The sequence below is a fragment of the Dendrobates tinctorius genome, unplaced genomic scaffold (assembly GCF_039654945.1).
Source record: "Dendrobates tinctorius isolate UK_male_01 unplaced genomic scaffold, ASM3965494v1 ptg000377l, whole genome shotgun sequence".
NCBI classification, from domain to species: Eukaryota; Metazoa; Chordata; class Amphibia; order Anura; family Dendrobatidae; genus Dendrobates; species Dendrobates tinctorius.
The window spans coordinates 7,040,022-7,060,098 of record NW_027362043.1 but is presented as its reverse complement, the minus strand read 5'-3'; the positions used below and the strand labels follow the sequence as shown (position 1 = coordinate 7,060,098).

The 20,077-nt window shown below is 46.0% G+C and overlaps 1 protein-coding gene across 1 annotated transcript in view; it reads right to left on the bottom strand.

Annotated features, from left to right (window-relative positions):
- NPR1 (natriuretic peptide receptor 1) overlaps window positions 1–19,200 on the bottom strand; it is a 209,028-nt gene extending 189,828 nt beyond the window's left edge. Inside the window, exon 1 of the mRNA XM_073563016.1 lies at window positions 18,900–19,200. Within this exon, the coding sequence (XP_073419117.1) occupies window positions 18,900–19,161 (262 nt within the window). The 5' untranslated portion in view covers window positions 19,162–19,200. The remainder of the gene's footprint in view (window positions 1–18,899) is intronic.
- Between the last annotated feature and the right edge of the window lie 877 nt (window positions 19,201–20,077).

The following is a 20,077-nucleotide window of genomic DNA, read 5'->3' as shown; positions in this document are numbered from 1 at the left end:
CTTCCATCATGGCCGTGAGAACTAGGTTTAAATCTCATGGCATAAACCTATCCCTAACTATGGGCTGGACCTACCTGCTGCCTTAATAAATCTACTAACCCAGTGATAACCGCCAAGGTAGTAGCTAAAGAAGGCTCCCAGGTACTGGTGGAGTGCCCCATGTCTAGACCCTTCTAAAGGAACTCTAGGATTTGGGTTATTGGAACCCCTTCTCCAGTCTTAACTCCTGAGTTCTGTAGGAAATTTTTCCAGGTCCTGGCATAGATCCTGGTTGTAATTTATTTCCTGCTTTTAAGAAGAGTATTTATTAAGTTCGGAGAAAAACCTCTCTCTCTCAACAATGACAGTTCAAACTCCACGCCGTCAGATGAAGGCCGCCACCTGAGGATGGTAGACTGGGCCCTAGGATAGGAGATCTGGAACGTCTGGCAGCACCCAAGGATCGGACACAGACATGGTCCTGAGGCATGAGAACCATGCCCTCCTGGGCCAAAAAGGAGCGATTACTATTACCCTTGCTTTGTCCTTCCTGATTTTCCTCACTACTAGAGGTAGCAGAGATAAGGGAAAGAAGGCGTAGGCCAGACTGAAGTCCCATTTTATGAAGAAGGCATCCACTGCCAGCGGGTTTTCTCGGAGATCCAGAGAACAGAACTGTCTCACTTTTCTGTTCTTTTTGGTGGCGAAAAGATCCACATCCGGCTGACCCGACTTTTGCACAACCAGGATAAAAATGGCAGTTTTTAGAGACCATTCCCCTTGTCTCAGAAGATTGTGGCTTAAAAAGTCCACTGTGGCATTGTGTTTTCCTCTTATATGAAGATCTATCAAAGATAGAAAATGTTCTGCAAGTTAGAATAGGCATTCTGTCACTCCCATAAGAGTTTTGGAACGAGTCCTGCCCTGGTCGTTGATATAAGGTGACCTGATTGTCGGAGAGAACGTGCACGTGATGACTCTGAAGATATACAAGGAGTTTTTTTTAACTGCCCACTCTACTGCTTAGTTCCTTCATGTTAGAAGATGCCTCTACCTCATGATGTTCACATAGGCCCTGGACCATAACCTCACTCACATGAGCCCCCAACCAGTAGGACTTGCATCCGTGGTGATTACTCAGGTTATATTATATTCCCAGGGCACCCCTCTGGATAGGTTTCTCTGATCAGACCACCATTCAAGGGATTTTATAGTGGTTCGGGACAAAGTCAGCTGACCTTCTAAACGACCCCCAAGAATTATCATTCAACAGGGACATAGCTTTTCTGAGGGACATGGTGGGGTTGTTAGAAGCATTTTGCACCTGATAGCGCAGGCGAATTAACTTGTTGGGCAGTAGACGACACTCCTGACTCTGCGAGTCTAAAATTAGTCCCAAAAACTGCTGTACTCTCAGGGGCTGTAACCGCGATTTTTTGGTATTTAGTATCAACCCTAAATGTTCCAGGATTGACATTGCTTTTTGTAGCTGCTCCAAACAATGGTCCGCTGTTGTGCCTACAATAAGGAGGTCATCAAGGTAGGGAATAACAAGGATATCGGATTCACGAAGGTGGGCCATGACCTCGGCTACAACCTTAGTGAATTACATGAGGGGCATCTGCAAGGCCAAAGGGAAGGGCAAAATATTGGAAATGCCGAACTGATCCTCCTAAGGAAACCCTCCAGGATATCTGTAGCAACCCTGTCCTCCAGGAACAGGAAACCAAATGATGCGTGGGAGAGGTGCCGCCCTTTTGTATCAGTAGGTTTCCTGTTCCTGAAGGGTGGGTCCCCTCTCTCGGTGGTGCTGTCATGAGCGACGAATAAATAATTTATATTTTCCTGACAACACATATTCCAGGTGTTGGAATCTGGAGATGTATAGACCATGCACTCACCGTTAGTTTTCCGATAGCCGGCCTAGTAGTGCGAACAGGCTGCGGCCTTCTCCGGTGACCATCGGCCAATCGTGTAATTGCCCGGACAAAAGGAGGCAGCAGAGAGCTGTTCTCTCCAAAGATCACAGGCGGGTGGTACTCGTGACCTTCTCGTGCTTTGATATTATGAATTTGTGGGATTAATAAACTATAAATTATAACTATAATAAACAAATTATTCCTGATGCCCTGTGTTACTGCTTTTGTGAATAAAACTCATGAAGCTAATACTAAAATACAAAATTATAAAAGATGTATAGATATATTTACAGTTGAAACCAGAAGTTTCCATCCACTATATAAAGAGACACATCTGCATGTTTTTTTTCAATATCTGACATGAAATTAGAACTAGATGTGTATTTCCTGAAGGAAGTACAAATAGTGCTTTGAAATGGTGCCCGGGCTGCCCCTTTAAGAGACTTGCCTGCTGCCACTGCAGGACTTTCAACTCAGGATCCGTTTTAACTGTGGGTGCCTCTCAGGGGCCACTTTGGCCTGTGGGGTCCCTCAGGGTCTGATTTGGTGGGCGGGGCCCCTCAGGGTCTGATTTGGTGGGAGGGACCCCTCAGGGTCTGATTTGGTGGGCGGGGCCCCTCAGGGTCCGATTTGGTGGGCGGGGCCACTCTGGGTCTGATTTGGTGGGCGGGGCCACTCTGGGTCCGATTTGGTGGACGGGGCCACTCTGGGTCCGATTTGGAGGCCAGGGTCGATCAGCCTCCGATTTGGAGCCTGGGGTCAACTCAGCTTCCAATTTGGCACGCCGGCCCTTTAAGACTCATTTTGGTGCGCCGGCCCTTTAAGAATCACTTAGGCGCGTCGGCCGTTTAAGAGCCAGTTTGGCGCACTGGGCTTCTAAATCCACTTTGGCGCACATTCTCTCTCAGGGGCATGCGTCATATGATGAAGCTAGATTTGCATTTGTGCTGTGGGTTTCGCTTTAAGAGCTGATATTATCTGCCAGAAACTCTGTCCTGGAGGGGTCATGAAAAGTTTTTAGGCGTTGGCATAGTAACTGGGTCTGCCTGCGCATATCAATGAGCTTAACTGCCATTTGAATCGCCTCAGGGCACGTTTTCCTTGTGGCAACATTTTCCCATTGAAATGCATTGAGACAATACATTCCAATGACTGGAAAATGTTTTTTCACATGCAAATTGCGCAAAAACTACAAATCCGATTGACACGAAAAATACTTAGCACACCACTTGTGGACGCTGGCTTCGAAACGACACCTCAACGGAGTCTGTGCGTGTAGCGGTTCGAGCCGCATTAATTGCGGAAAATCATAAGAAGAATAAGTTAGCAGCATTCGGATTACAAGATAGTGCTCTCTTCAAAGCACTATAATAAACCTTTTCCATTTTAGGTCAATTAGGATTACCATAATTATTAATATTTGCAAATTGCCAGAATGAGAGAATGTTTTAAGGCATTTTTTATTACTGCAAAGTCAAAAGTTTACCTACATTTCACTATTATTTAGTACCATTGCCCTTAAGCTGAGTGACTTGGGTCACACATTTGGTATTTCCTTCCACAAGCTTCTCACAATAGTTGGGTCGGAATTTGGGCCCGTTCCTCCTGACAAAAGTGGTGTAACTGATCCAGGTTTGTAGGTCGCTCGCACTGGCCTTTTTTGCTTTGCCCATAAATTTTCAATAGGATCGAGATCAGGGCTTTGTGATGGTATATTGTTACAATGTGAACGAAGCGGTGTGACACGACCTCACGATTGGTCGGTCACCAGACGGCACAACACACCAGGGAAATGTTAACAACAGTGTGGACCCTGTCGATAGGGAACAGGGGAAATGGACACCTTCTGCACTCACCTGAGGAAGTGCCCTGATATTACTGGCATCCCTATACGGGTTCTTTCACCACGTCGCCTAGCAGGAAACCTAATCCCTCACATGCCCTGCTCCTATACCTAAGTAGGGAACTGGCAGATGAAAGCACTGGTCCCACTGCTGCAATAATCCAACAAAAGGTAAGGACAGACAGACACCAAAAGGGTCAAGGTAAACAAAAAATGCAACACTTAGCTCCTTCTGCTGCAAAGCACCTCACAGCAGAGTAAGGCACCAGACAAGCGAACTCAGCAAAGCACACCAGCACCCAGAGCGCTCCTTCCTGCAGCTTGGTCACTGTAGAATGAACACCAACAGTCAGCTGATGCATCAGGTGACCTCTTAAAGGATGTGTGAGTGGTCACCACCACATCAGCTAACCCAGCAGCAATGCAATTACATCAGCATGCCAGCAGGGGGGAAAAACTGACATTAACCCCAAATGCCCTGAAAGGAAAAAAGTTTTAATCTGCCACTGATCCAAAAATGGATTGTGACATATATACTGTATTTTGTCTCTTTTTGTAATATCTTTTGTATTTTTGTAAACACTGCCTATCTTTTCTGGAGTAAACTTACACATTTACAAGTTCGTTCTTTTAGCTCTGATTGAACCGACACGTCCTCCACGCTAAATTACGCTACCAGGTGGGTGGGTTCCTGACCCAATAGTCTGTAGTATCAAACGAGGAACTGGTGGTATTGGGAAACGCTAGCAGTGCCAGATTGGAGGTTTATGTGTGTATTTCCTGCCTGAGACTGGTGATATACACTGCCCACACTGCAGAGTGCCCAATAACCAGGACACGACCAGGCAGCCTTTCCGGCGACTACTTAACCTAGGTGTAGTTTCCTGACTGACCAGAGGGTAAGGGGGGGGAGCCAGAGAGCTGCAAGCTCCCAAACGGAACAGAAAGTGTAAACAAAGTGGGGATCTATATATCATCCGAATAGATATACAAATATACAAATCCGACTGTATGTGGCACCTGTGTGCTCGATGTCTATGACTATGTGGCGCCTGCGTGCGCGATGTCTGACTGTGTGCGAGATGTATATGACTATGTGTGCCTCCTGTGTGTGATGTGTATGACTGTGTGCCCTGTGAGTGATGTGTATGATAATTATGACTGTGTTCCTACTGTGTGTGATGTGTACGACTGTGCGTGTTGTGTATGACTGTGTACCCAAAGGTATCTAACATGTAGAAGAACCATGTGAGGACATTCTCCAACTCACACATCACCCATATTATGCACTATTTCAGTGCTCAACTCCTGGATATATTTTTTGGTGCCAATTATAATAAAGACATAAATTACTGCGGTTGCATAAATATCCACACCCTGCCAAAGTCCCCAGCGAGTTCTGCTCCTTGTGATGGCGAATAGTCGCGTGTACCAGGTGGTTCCCAGGAGTCACACACAAGCGGTAGCCTCGTTATCATGCGCAGGTGATGAGTCCCGGCCCCTTGCGGACCCCACAACTCAAGATATTTTCCTCCTACGTAGAACACAAAATGAGCCCGGACCGGCCATGACTGCTGGAATGTGACTGCCACCTGCTGGACACAACGAAAATTACTAGTGAGAGCCGGATACACAGGGACCTCATGCGTGGCCTGGACCTGCCATCAATGAGAGCTGCATACACTGGAACCTCGTGTGCAGCCCGGACCTGCCGTCAGTGAGAGCCACATACACCGGGAGCTCGTGCGCTGCCAAGACCTGCTCTCACCAAGGCTCGGCTCCCAATGCTGGCAGAGAAAGGCATCATTGGCTCTGGACCTCTTTTGCTGCAGCAGGAGCCAATGTTGTATAAATGGGGCATTCATGGCTGGCCTCCGGGGGTAACACCTGGAGACATCCACCCTGGAGCCCCCAGCATCTGAGACCCCTGCACCCGAGTGATCCCCCTGCCTCCACATGACTGCCCCCCCCCAGCATAGTATCACACAGGATAGGATTAGATACTGACTGCTGAGCCGTGTATCACAGGAGGATTAAGCGGGAGTCACACATAGCAATCTCGGTAGCGAGATCTCTGCTGAGTCACAACTTCTGTGACGTAACATCAATCTCACCAGCGAGATCGCTGTGTGTGACAGCGATCAGCGAGCGGCCCCCCTGCCGGTATCGCTGATCGCTGCAAGAAACCTCTGGACATTTCTTTGGTCGCTGGTCTCCCGCTGGCCAGCACGCATCGCTGTGTGTGACAGGCGGGAGACCAGCGATCAGGTGTAAAATAATAATAAAGAATAAATATAGTTATTCTCACCTTCCGACGTCCCGTTCAGCCATCCGGCCTCTCTCCACGCTCCGGTCCCAGTAATCCTTTGCGAGAATGACCGCGAGACCTCGCGATCCCGCGAGAACGGACGTCATCGCGGTCATTTGTGCAAAGGATCACTGGGACCGGAGCGTGGAGAGAGGCGGGATGGCTGCGCAGGACGTCGGAAGGTGAGAATAACTATATTTTTTATTTTGATTCTATTTTTTACAGGATGGCCAGCGATGCCGGGCGCTCGGCATCGCTGTGCTGATCGCTGATGAAGCTGTCTGTGTGACAGCTCACCAGCGATCACATAGCGACTTACTAGCGATCCTGACACCTTGATATCGGTGTCGGGATCGCTGGTAAGTCGCTATGTGTGACTCCAGCTTTAGATATAGGGCAGGTGGGAGACCCTCACGTCCATCCTCACAGCTCATCCATAAAAGGGCACTGACTGTACAACAGATCAGGCAGTAGGAGCGTCAGCGATGACTGCGGGTGGGTGAGGGGCAGGTAGAGGGTCAGTCTCCCACTTGTGATCCCAGCATGAGGCAGGAGCGGCGTTACCATGACAATATCACCATCTACACCACTTTCAGAAAGAAATTAAGCAATGAATCGGTGTCTGACTTTCAGCCACTGCCGCCCTCCCAGAGGGGCCGTAACGCACTAGCGCTTAAGAAGGGTAGGCTTCCAGGGAGCAGACTGGCATAGGTCAGCACCAGCATGTCCTTAACCCTAACCTGCCCTTATTACAAGACTCATTCATGTCTCGTCTATGCCATGATTCTCAGGAAAATATGAAGTATTTCCTATTTCCCTAAGGTACACATACCGTGCACTGGCTGCCCCACCCCCATTTGGTTTGTGCAGTGTAAGGCCGGGGTCACACTTGCGTTGAATACGGCCGAGTGCTATGCGATTAAACATCACATAGCATATGGACCACTGTTAATGTATGGGGCAGCTCCCATCACTTTTCTTCCCCTCACCTGTATTCTACATGCAAGAGAAATCACAGCATGCTGCAACTGGCACCGAGACTCCGCAGAGTCTCGGCTCACTCGCACCCATATAAGTCTATAGGTGCGAGTGACAGCACACATCACTCACATATCATCCGAGTGCTGTGAGACATACACTGACCCCAGCAATGGAGGAGATGGAAAAATTAGTTTTTCTGCCTCCTCCGCAGCTGTGCTCTGATCCTCTCTGCCAGCGGCTCAGAGCACAGTAGCATGACACTCGCCTCCCGCTCGCAGCAGCCATTAGCATGTCGCATCCGATGCTCTCGTATCAGATGCCATACACTAGTGTGACCCCGGCCTAACACTAAGCTTCACAGTGCAGCCGCAAGTCACTGATTCTGCCTCTGAAATTCTATCCACTCTATAGCAGTTGGTCACGTTTTTTTTAACCCAGACCAGTCTATGGCAGTTTCTCCCTCTAAGGCCGGGGTCACACTAACCGACGCAAAATACGGTCCGTAGTTTACAGGCGTAATACGGACGAATGACCCCTAAACAGTGCTCCGTATGTCATCCATAAGCAAGGTGTGGTCGCGTATTTTGCGCATGTAAGCATCTGTATGTAATCCGTATAGCGAGATTTTCTCACCGCCTTGCAAAATGGACATATAATGGAGCCCTATGACAGGGTTTATAACACAAACCAAAGAATAGATATAGACACATGTGTATTATATATATATATATATATATATATATATACAGTCATGTGTTAAAGTTTGGGCACCCCTATTAATGTTAACCTTTTTTCTTTATAACAATTTTGGTTTTTGCAACAGGTATTTCAGTTTCATATATCTAATAACTGATGGACTCAGTTATATTTCTGGATTCAAATGAGGTTTATTGTACTAACAGAAAATGTGCAATCTGCATTTAAACAAAATTTGACCGGTGCAAAAGTATGGGCACCCTTATCATTTTCTTGATTTGAACACTCCTAACTACTTTTTACTGACTTCCTGAAGCACTAAATTGGTTTTGTAACCTCATTGAGCTTTGAACTTCATAGCCAGGTGTATCAAATCATGAGAAAAGGTATTTAAAGTGGCCACTTGCAAGTAGTTCTCCTATTTGATTCTCCTATGAAGAGTGGCATCATGGGCTCCTCAAAACAACTCTCAAATGATCTGAAAACAAAGATTATTCAACATAGCTTTTCAGGGGAAGGATACAAAAAGTTGTCTCAGAGATTTAACCTGTCAGTTTCCACTGTGAGGAACATAGTAAGGAAATGGAAGAGCACAGGTACAGTTCTTGTTAAGCCTAGAAGTGGCAGGCCAAGAAAAATATCAGAAAGGCAGAGAAGAAGAATGGTGAGAGCAGTCAAGGACAATCCACAGACCACCTCCAAAGACCTGCAGCATCATCTTGCTGCAGATGGTGTCACTGTGCATCGGTCAACAATACAGCGCACTTTGCACAAGGAGAAGCTGTATGGGAGAGTGATGCGAAAGAAGCCGTTTCTGCAAGCACGCCACAAACAGAGTCGCCTGAGGTATGCAAAAGCACATTTGGACAAGCCAGTTACATTTTGGAAGAAGGTCCTGTGGACTGATGAAACAAAGATTGAGTTGTTTGGTCATACAAAAAGGCATTATGCATGGAGGCTAAAAAAACACAGCTTCCAAGAAAAACACTTGCTACCCACAATAAAATTTGGTGGAGGTTCCATCATGCTTTGGGGCTGTGTGGCCAATGCCGGCACCGGAAGTTGAGGGTTGCATGGATTCAACTCAGTATTAGCAGATTCTTGACAATAATGTGCAAGCATCAGTGACGAAGTTGAAGTTACGCAGGGGATGGATATTTCAGCAAGACAATGATCCAAAACACCGCTCCAAATCTACTCAGGCATTCATGCAGAGGAACAATTACAATGTTCTGGAATGGCCATCCCAGTCCCCAGACCTGAATATCATTGAACATCTGTGGGATGATTTGAAGCGGGCGACCATCAAACTTAACTGAACTGGAATTGTTTTGTAAACAGGAATGGTCACAAATACCTTCATCCAGGATCCAGGAACTCATTAATAGCTACAGGAAGCGACTAGAGGCTGTTATTTTTGCAAAAGGAGGATCTACGAAATATTAATGTCACTTTTATGTTGAGGTGCCCATACTTTTGCACCGGTCAAATTTTGTTTAAATGCAGATTGCACATTTTCTGTTAGTACAATAAACCTCATTTGATTCCAGAAATACAACTGAGTCCATCAGTTATTAGATATCTGAAACTGAAATAGCGGTTGCAAAAAACAAAATTGTTATAAAGAAAAAAGGTTAACATTAATAGGGGTGCCCAAACTTTAACATATGACTGTATATATATACATATACACACACACACGTCATTGAGACACATATATATATTTTATATTTCACAGAGTTCTTCATAGCAGAATAGCCGCTAATTCAATTGCCGGCTTTTGTGAAATCATTCCCCAACCCGACATGAAATGACTCATGGTTTACATACAGTAAACCATTTCATGTTTTTTTTTTTTTGTATGTCTTTCATTATTAGATGAGGGTTGATGTGTAAAATTTGGGAGATGTAGGTGTTAATTTAAGGGGTTAATTCGTTGTAAAAAAAAATGTGTGGGCTCCCGCATTGACAAATTACCGCGGGAGCCCACACATTTTTTTTACAACGAATTAACCCCTTAAATTAACACCTACATCTCCCAAATTTTACACATCAACCCTCATCTAATTACTAATGAAAAACATACAAAAAAAACCCCATGAAATGAAATGGTTTACTGTATGTAAACCATGTGTCATTTCATGTCGGGTTGGGGAATTATTTCACAAAAGCCGGAAATTGAATTAAAGGCTATTCTGCTATGAAAAACTCTGTGAAATATAAAATACACCAAGGTTACTTACCGGTAGCCGGTTTTTCCGGAGCCCATGACGGCACACATGAGAGAGGGGATCCGCCCAGTCAGGACAGGAACCCTACTGAAGATAAAAGGGCGGTACCTCTCCCTCGCTTCAGTTGGTTTACAGAGCATGAGAGGCCCCCCGGGTTAGTACACATGGTAAAACTATCACATTTTATTTAACTAAAAAAACACCCAAACTATAGTGCACACCAAAAGGAGTGAAAAAGTGGGGGGAATATACAGGTGCCGTCATGGGCTCCGGAAAAACCAGCTACCGGTAAGTAACCTTGGTGTTTTCCCGTCTCCCATGACGGCACACATGAGAGACTTTTGTAAAATAAGACACCTTAGGGAGGGACCACCGCTTGCAGCACCCTTCTACCAAAGGTTAGGTCAGTAGAGGAAGACAGATCAAGTCGGTAGTGCTTAAAAAAGGTGGAAGGTGAGGACCAAGTAGCGGCTTTACAAATTTGTCCAATCGATACCTCAGCTTTCTCTGCCCAGGAGGTAGCCACGGCTCTGGTGGAGTGAGCCTTGATGCCTTCTGGAACCGGAGCGCCACTTGCGGAGTAGGATAACATTAATGGCCTCCCTGATCCATCTGGCATTGGTACTCTTAGCTACCCCGTGCCCTTTTCTACTACCCTGAAAGGCTACAAAAAGGGACTGATCTTTCCTCCACTGACTAGTTACTGACATATATTGTACTATGGCTCTTCTTACATCTAATGTATGGAACTTTTGCTCCCCCCGGGTTTCTAGGATTATTACAGAAAGATGGCAAGGAGATCTCCTGAGTCCTATGAAACTTTTGGACTACCTTGGGGAGATAGGCCGGGTCTGGTCTTAGAACCACTCGGTCATCCAAGATCTGTGTTTATGGAGGACATATAGATAGAGCTTGTAGGTCGCTGACTCTTCGGGCTGATGTTAAGGCTACCAGTAAGACAGTTTTAGGTGTAAGTAGCTTTGGTGACAGCTCTAGTAGTGGTTCAAAGGGGTCTTTGGTTAAAGGGGGTTTTACACTAAGCAATATCGCTAGCAATATCGATAAAACGTCACTGGTTTTGTGACGTTATAGCGATATTGCTAGCGATATCGCTGTGTGTGATACTTACCAACGACCCGCTCCCCCACTGCTCATCGCTGATCGCGCGAGAATGTCCGGCTCCATTTCTCGTCGGGCGCTTCCTGCTGAGACTTCCTGCTGTGACGTCCAGCGACGCGTGGAGGCGGGCGGGAGGACGCAGGATCGCTGTGTGTGAATGGTAAGTATCGTGCGCTGCGTCGCTGCTGCATCGCTGTGAGATCTTTCTGTATGAAAGCTCACTAGCGATCATTTAGCGATGCACCAGCGATTCTGACCGGGTCGGATCGCTGGTTGGATCGCTGGTGCATCGCTAAATGTAAAAGGGCCTTAAGGCCTCTAAGACTAGGTTGAGGTCCCAGGGTGGTATCTTTGGGATAATGACCGGCCTTGACCTGCCACAGGACTTTATGAATCGGAACACCCACCTATTGACTGCTAAGTTGCAGTTATATAGGGCCCCCAAAACTGAGACTTGAACTTTGAGTGTGTTAGTGGCTAACCCCAGTTGTAGCCCCGACTGTAAGAACTCTAGGATAGGTCCCACTGGTGCTACATCCCCCAAGGGTTCCCCCAGGAAGTCTAGGAACTTTTTCCACGTTCTACCGTAGATTTGGGATGTTATAGGTTTCCTACTTTTCAACAGGGTGGAGACTAACCCTGGAGAGAATCCCTGGTGACTCAGTAGCGCCCTCTCAAATTCCAGGCTGCTAGATGGAAGCCCTTCACCTGAGAGTGGACCACTGGTCCCTGGGAAAGCAGGTTTGGAATCTCCGGTAGTCTCCATGGATCTGTCACTGACATGAGTCTCAGAAGGGAGAACCAAGGTCTCCTTGGCCAAAAAGGAGCTATAAGAATTATTCTCGCTCGATCCTCCCTGATTTTCCTGACCACTACTGGGATCATTGTTATCGGGGGAAATGCATAGGCCAGGATGAACTTCCAGGGTATTTGTAGGGCATCTACTGTGAATGGGTTTTCCTTTGGATTTAGTGAGCAGAACTTCCTGACCTTCCGGTTGTGTGCGGTAGCGAACAGGTCTATTTCTGGTTTGCCCCAGGCCTGAACTATTTGTTGGAAGACTTGGGGGTTTAGGGACCATTCCCCTTGTCTTAGATGCCTGCGACTCAGGAAGTCTGCCTGTATATTTTCTGCCCCCTTTATGTGCAGTGCTGTGATGGATAACAGATGTTGTTCTGCTAGCTGGAAGAGTAGATCTGATATTTGCATGAGGCCCCGAGATCTCGTTCCCCCCTGGTGATTGATGTAGGCTACTACTGCCTGATTGTCTGTCATGACCCGGGTGTGGCGGCCCCGAAGTAAAGGAAGGAAATGTTTCACGGCTTTTTCCACTGCCCATAGTTCTTTTACATTTGAACCTTGATCCCTTTCTAGCGAGGACCAGGTCCCCTGTATTGTATGGGATCTCAGGTGTGCTCCCCATCCAGTGGCACTCGCGTCTGTTGTAATGATGTCCTCGACTGGTTTTTGCCACGGGACACCGGCTGTTAGATTATTTTCTACAGTCCACCAGAGCAGGGAATCTCTTACAGCCTCTGAGAGACATAGTTTGCCTTCTAAATGCCCTTTTAATTGTTTCTGTGCTGACAGAACTTCCCACTGTAGTTGCCTTAAGTGGTACTGCGCCCATGCTACTGCGGGTATGCATGATGTCAGTGAGCCTAAAAGGGACATTGCGTTCCTCAGTGTCATATTTGGCCTTTTGTATTGCTGTGCGAGCTAGGCCTCTTATTTTGGTCACTTTGCTCTCTGGTAGGAGGCAGCGTTGTTGCTCGGAGTCCAATATCAACCCTAGGAAGGATTGTTCTTTTGCTGGGGTTATCCTTGACTTGGGGATGTTTACTATCCATCCTAGTCCTACTAGAATTGATATCACTTCAATCACTTGATGTGTGCAGTGGGACTCCGACCTCCCTATTACCAGAAAGTCGTCTAGGTATGGGACAATCACTATGTCCCTGGAACGCAGAGAAGACATTACTTCGGCCATCACTTTGGTGAATACTCTGGGGGCTGTAGACAGGCCAAACGGAAGGGCTGCGTAATGGTAGTGTTTCACCTGCCCCTGGACATAGAGCGCTACTCTCAAACATTTTTGATACTCCCGATGAATTGGGGTGTGATAGTTGGCATCTTTTAAGTCTATCACTGCCATGAGGCAATGCTGGAACAGGATCTTTGTGGTCGTGTTGATTGACTCCATTTTGAAAGAGCAATTGTCTACCCACCGATTGAGTCTCCTCAGGTTGACAATGGTTCTCCAAGAGCCGTCTGTTTCTTGTATTAACCCCTTCACCCCCAAGGGTGGTTTGCACGTTCATGACCGGGCCAATTTTTACAATTCTGACCACTGTACCTTTATGAGGTCATAACTCTGGAACGCTTCCATGGATCCCGGTGATTCTGACATTGTTTTCTCATGACATATTGTACTTCATGTTAGTGGTAAAAGTTCATTCAAATAACTTGCGTTTATTTGTGAGAAAAACGGAAATTTGGTGAAAATTTTGAAAATTTCGCAATTTTCCAACTTTGAATTTTTATGCCCTTAAATCACAGAGATACGGCACACAAAAAACTTGATAACTAACATTTCCCACATGTTTACTTTACATCAGCACAATTTTGGAACCAAAATTTTTTTTTGTTAGGAAGTTATAAGGGTTAAAAGTTGACCAGCGATTTCTCATTTTTACTACACCATTTTATTTTTACGGACCACATCACATTTGAAGCCACTTTGAGGGGTCTATATGACAGAAAATACCCAAAAGTGACACTATTCTAAAAACTGCATCCCTTAAGGTGCTCAAAACCACATTCAAGAAGTTTATTAACCCTTTAGGTGCATCACAGGAATTTTTTTGAATATTTAAAAAAAAAATTAACATCTAACTTTTTTTCACAAAAAAAATACTTCAGGTTCAATTTTTTTTTATTTTACCAAGGGTAACAGGAGAAATTGGACTGCAATAGTTATTGTGCAATTTGTCCTGAGTACGCTAATACCTGATATGTGGGGGGAACGACTGTTTCGGCGCATGGCAGAGCTCAGAATGGAAGGAGCGCCATTTGACTTTTTCAATGCAAAATTGGCTGGAATTCAGATCGGACGCCATGCCACGTTTGGAGAGTCCCTGATGTACCTAAACAGTGGAAACCCCCTACAAGTGACCCCATTTTGGAAACTAGACCCCCCAAGAAACTTATCTAGATATGTGGTGAGAACTTTGAACCCACAAGGGCTTCACAGAAGTTTATAACGTACAGCGGTACAAATAAAAAATCTATTTTTTCCACAAAAATGATCTTTTCACCCCAATTTTTATTTTCCCAAGGGTAAAAGGACCCTAAAAGTTATTGTGCAATTTGTCCTGAGTACACTGATACCCCACATGTGGGGGTAAACCACTATTTGGGCGCATGGCAGAGCTCGGAAGGGAAGCAGCGCCATTTGACGTTTTTGGCTGGAATTGAGATCGGACACCATGTCGCGATTGGAAAACCCCTGATGTACCTAAACAGTGGAAACCCCCCACAAATGACACCATTTTGTAAACTAGACCCCCTAAGGAACTTATCAAGATATGTGGTGAGCACTTTGAACCCCCCAGTGCTTCACAGAAGTTTATAACGCCCGGGCGTGAAAATAAAAAATTCGTATTTTTTCCACAAACATGATCTTTTAGTCACCATTTTTTTATTTTCCCAAGGGTAACAAAAGAAATTGGACCCCAAAACTTGTTGTCCAATTTGTCCTGAGTACGCTGACGCCCCTTATGTGGGAGAAAACTACTGTATGGACACATGTCGGGGCTCGGAAGGGAAGTAGTGACGTTTTGGAATGCAGACTTTGAGGGAATGTTCTGCGGGTGTCATGTTGCCTTTGGAGAGCCCCTAATGTACCTAAACAGTGGAAACCCCCCACAAATGACCCCATTTTGGAAACGAGACCCCCTAAGGAACTTATCTAGATGTGTGGTGAGCACTTTGAACCCCCAAGGGCTTCACAGAAGTTTATAATGCCCGGGCATGAAAATAAAAAAATCGTATTTTTTCCACAAACATGATCAATTAGTCCCCAATTTTTTCATTTTCCCAAGGGTAACAGGAGAAATTGGACCCCAAAAGTTGTTGTCCAATTTGTCATGAGTACGCTGACACCCCATATGTGGGAGAAAACTACTGTATGGACACACGTCGGGGCTCGGAAGGGAAGCAGTGACGTTTTGGAATGCAGACTTTGATGGAATGGTCTGCGGGTGTCAAGTGCGTTTGGAGAGCCCCTGATGTACCTAAACTATTGAAACTCCCCACAAGTGACCCCATTTTGGACACTAGACCCCCCACGGGACTTATGTAGATGTGTGGTGAGCACTTTGAACCCCCAAGTGCTTCACAGAAGTTTATAACGCTCGGACGTGAAAATAAAAAAATCATTTTTTTCCACAAAAATGATATTTTTGCCCCCAATTTTTTATTTTCCTAAGGGTAACAGTAGAAATTGGACCCCAAAAATTGTTTTGCAATTTGACCTGAGTAGGCTGATACCCTACATGTGGGAGTAAAACACTGTTTGGGCGCATGGCAGAGCTTGGAAGGGAAGGAGCACCATTTGACTTTTTCAACTCAGAATTGGCTGGGATTGAGATCAGACACCACGCTGCATTTGGAGAGCCCCAAACAGTGGAAACCCCCAATTCTAACTCCAACCCGAACCCCGACACACCCCTAACCCTAATCTCAACCCTAACCCTAGCCCTAACCCTAATGGAAAAATGGAAATAAATACATTTTTTTTATTTTATTATTTTTCCCTAACTAAGGGGGTGATAACGGGGGGTTTGATTTACTATTTATGGCGGTTTTTATGTTTGGCAGCTGTCGCACGCTAAAAGATGCTTTTTATTGTAAAATAGTTTTTGCATCACCACATATTGAGAGCTATAATTTTTTCCGTATTTTGACCCACCGAGTCATGTGAGGTCTTATTTTTTGCGGGACGAGTTGACGTTTTTATTGGTACCATTTTCGGGCACGTGACATTTTTGGATCGCTTTTTATTCCGATTTTTGGGACGCAGAAAGAACAAAAACCAGCATTTCATGAATTTCATTTGGGGGGGGTGCGTTTACACCGTTCCGCGTGCGATAAAATTGATAAACCGGTTTTATTCTTCGGGTCAGTACGGTTACAGCGATACCTCATTTAGGTCTTTTTTTTATGGTTTGTCGGTTTTACGCAATGAAAACTATTTTATATAAAAAATAATTATTTTTGCATCGCTTTATTCTGCGAGCTATAACTTTTTTATTTTTTCGCTGATGATGCTGTGTGGCGGCTCGTTTTTTGCGGGACAAGATGACGTTTTCAGCGGTACCATGGATATTTATATGCGTCTTTTTGATCGCGCGTTATTACACTTTTTGTTTGGCGGTATGATAATAAATCATTTTTTGCTTTGTTTTTTATTTTTATTTTTTAAGGGGTTCGCAAAAGGGGTTAACTAATGGGACAGTTTTATAGGGCGGGTCGTTACGGACGCGGCAATATCTAATATGTGTACTTTTATTGTTTTGTTTTTTTTATTTCCAGAAAATGGATTTATTTGGGGGAATATTTTTTTTTTTTCTAATTTATTTGGCGATTTTTTTAAATTTATTTTAACACTTTTTTTTATTTTTTTTTAACTTTATTAAATAGTCCCAGGTGGGACATCACTGTCCTGTGACAGATCACTGATCTGTCACATCACAGATCACTGTGACAGATCAGCGCTCTGTCACAGGCAGTGCAGAAGGCTTCCTCATGCCTGCGCTTTGCAGGCAGAGGAAGTCAGCTTCCTGCAGGCCCCCGAAGGCCCCTGTCGCCATCTTGGATTCGGGGGCCAGCAGGAAAGGAGCCCCCCGCAGCAGCGCTGCACATTGCGCTGCCGTGGGGAGCTCAGAGAAGCACGGAGGGAGCCCCCTCCCTGCCGATGCTTCCCTTTAACCCCCGGTACACCGCGATCATGTTTGATCGCGGTGTGCAAGGGGTTAACGTGTCGGGGGCGGTCCGTGACCGCCCCTGACACATTGTGCCGGGTGTCAGCTGTGATAATCAGCTGACACCCGGCCGCAATCAGCGGCGCTCACCACGTGGGCGCCGCTGATCGCGGTAGACGTACTATCCCGTCCATGGGCATAGGGGCCCGGGTCCCATGGACGGGATAGTACGTCTGATGTCAGGAAGGGGATAAGAAGAGGGGGGAGTAGAACCCCCTTCCTTCTTGCACTGGGACTTCCTGTAGGACTTGTTTTTTCACTAGTCCCAAGACTTCCGTCTCCAGGGCCAGCTGTTGCTCTTGGGCTTTCCTTCTGGGTGTGATTATGAAGGTATGCCTGGGCGGGCAGATTCATTTTATTTTTAAGCCGTCCTTGATTATATTTAGGACCCATGTACTGGGGGAGATATTTGCCCAGGCGGAAAGGAAGAGAGAAAGCCTTCCCCCACCTCCGGCCCAATGTCATTGGGGAGATTTTTTGGAGGAAGTGGAGGGCCCTTTAAACATATAGCCCGATCCTCTTCTTTCTTTAAAGTCCCAGCTTTTTCTATCTCCCGGGGGACGACCCCTGTTAAATCTCCTCCTCCGAAAGGGCTGCTTCTTAGGTTCTCCCGGAAATCGGGGAAAGCTTTTCTTCCTATCCCCCGCATGTTCCAAAATCTCTTCTAGTTTTTCCCGAAGAGGAACTGGCCATCGCATGGAATGGAACATAACTTGTGCTTAGAGGGTAAATCTCCGGGACACCCTTTAAGCCACAGGGCTCGTCTTGCCGCATTTGACAGACTTGCTGCTCTAGATGTCAATCTTGCGGAGTCTGCAGAGGAATCGGCCAGGAAAGCCGCTGCTCCGTGCACCAATGTTAGATTAGACAGAATTTCGTCCCTAGGAACTCTATCCTTGATCTGGTCCTCTATTTGTTGCAGCCAGACCATGAGGGCACGAGCGGTACAGGTACCGGCTATTGCTGGCTTCAATCCCCCTGCTGAAGCTTCCCAGATGTGCTTTAGGAAACCGTCTGCTTTTTTATCAAGCGGGTCTTTCAACACGCCAGAGTCCTCTAATGGTAGGGATACCTGGCTACGGCCCCATCAATTTTAGGACCTTTTCCCCAGGTTTCTGAATCCTTCTGCTCAAAAGGGTACCTCCTCTTTGATGTGGAAGGTAAGCCCCCTGACCTCTCTGGTTTTTTCCATTCCCTGTCAATTAGTGCTTTTATTTTATCATTTACAGGGAAGGTACGCTTTCGCTTTTCCTCCAGTCCTCCAAACATTACATCCTCTAATGATTTGGGAGCCTTTTCCTCTTTAAGGCCCATTGTAGCTCTAATGGCCTTGACCAGCTTTTCTACGTCCTCCGTTGGGAAACATGGACGGCCACCTATATCGCTGTCCGAGGAGGATTCTGAGGACTGAGTAGAGGAAGAGGAGGTGGAGGGGGACAAGGATCTATCCCGCCCCTTCTGCCTTGGCGAAGCCTCTGAATCAGAGCTCCTTCTACGGTTTCTTTTCTCTTTCTTTTTGAGGGCTGCCTTTAGGGAGCCTTTCACCTCCTGCTGTATTAACTCTTTAAGGCTAGTCACCAAATCAGGGGTCTCCTCCTGTATAGTTTTGTTTATACAGTCAGCGCAGAGATCTTTCTGCCAGTGATCTGCCAGCGGGTTTTTACATAGGGAGCATTCTCTATTTTTGGTTTTGCTGCTGGCCTTCCTCGACCCCAAGTGATCAAACAGAGAAAATGGAACCCCATTACCATAAGGGTGACATTCACGTAGATCACTCACCACCGCTGTCAATCAGGGGTACCGATCTCAGAGGCTCCTCAGATGCACTCGTGACGTTTCTCCTGGAAGTCTCAGTCATGCCGGTTGCGTTTATGACTGCCGCTCCCACCCAGCGTCGGACTGGCCCACCGGGGAACCGGTGGATTCTCCGGTGGGCCCTGGCATCTGGTGGGCCCTGGCACCTGCTGGCATACAGGGCCAGCAGTTGACTAGGGCCCCCGCTGCTCCAGGGGCCCCCAGCCAGTGGTGTGTCGCACACCATGCAGCTGCTATGGGGGCCCCTGCCAGCGGAGTAGCAGGGTGTCAGGAGGCAGGAGCCCCTGTCCCCGCTGCTAAAGAGAAATGAATATTCACTGCGAAGCAGTGAATCTCATTTCAGGTCTCCACCCCCAGAGGCCCCGCCCCCAGCCCAGTAAGCGGCTCTGCATCAGGGCCGGCGCCGCCCTCAGTCCTCTCTGCTCCTGACTCACAGTCAGTGCGCGATGACGTCACTACATCGCGCACCCGCTGTGTGTCTGGCAGAGGGGGCAGCTCCTGACACTGAAGCCGGGATCAGCGTGGGAGCGAGGAGGAGAGGTGAGTATTGTGGTTTGTTTTGTTTTTTTTTATATCTCTCTCTATCTGTCTCTATCTATCTATCTATCTATCTATCTCTATTTCTCTATATATCTCTCTCTATCTCTCTTATATCTATCTATCTTTCTATCTCTATCTATTATCTATATCTATCTATCTCTATATCTATCTATCGCTCTATCTTTATATCTATCTTTCTATCTCTACATCTATCTCTATATCTATCTCTATATCTATCTATCTCTATATATATCTATTATCTCTATATCTATATCTATTTCTCTCTATATCTCTCTCTATATCCATCTATCTATTTATCTCTATCTCTATCTCTCTGTATATCTATCTATCTTTCTATCTCTATATCTATCTATCTATTTATCTCTATCTATTATATATATCTATCTCTATCTATCTATCGCTCTATCTCTATATCTATCTTTCTATCTCTACATCTATCTCTATATCTATCTTTCTATCTATCTCTATATCTATCTATATCTATATCTATCTATTATGTCTATCTATCTAGCTATCTCTATTATCTATATCTACCTATCTATCTCTATATCTATCTGTTATCTCTATATTTATTATCTATC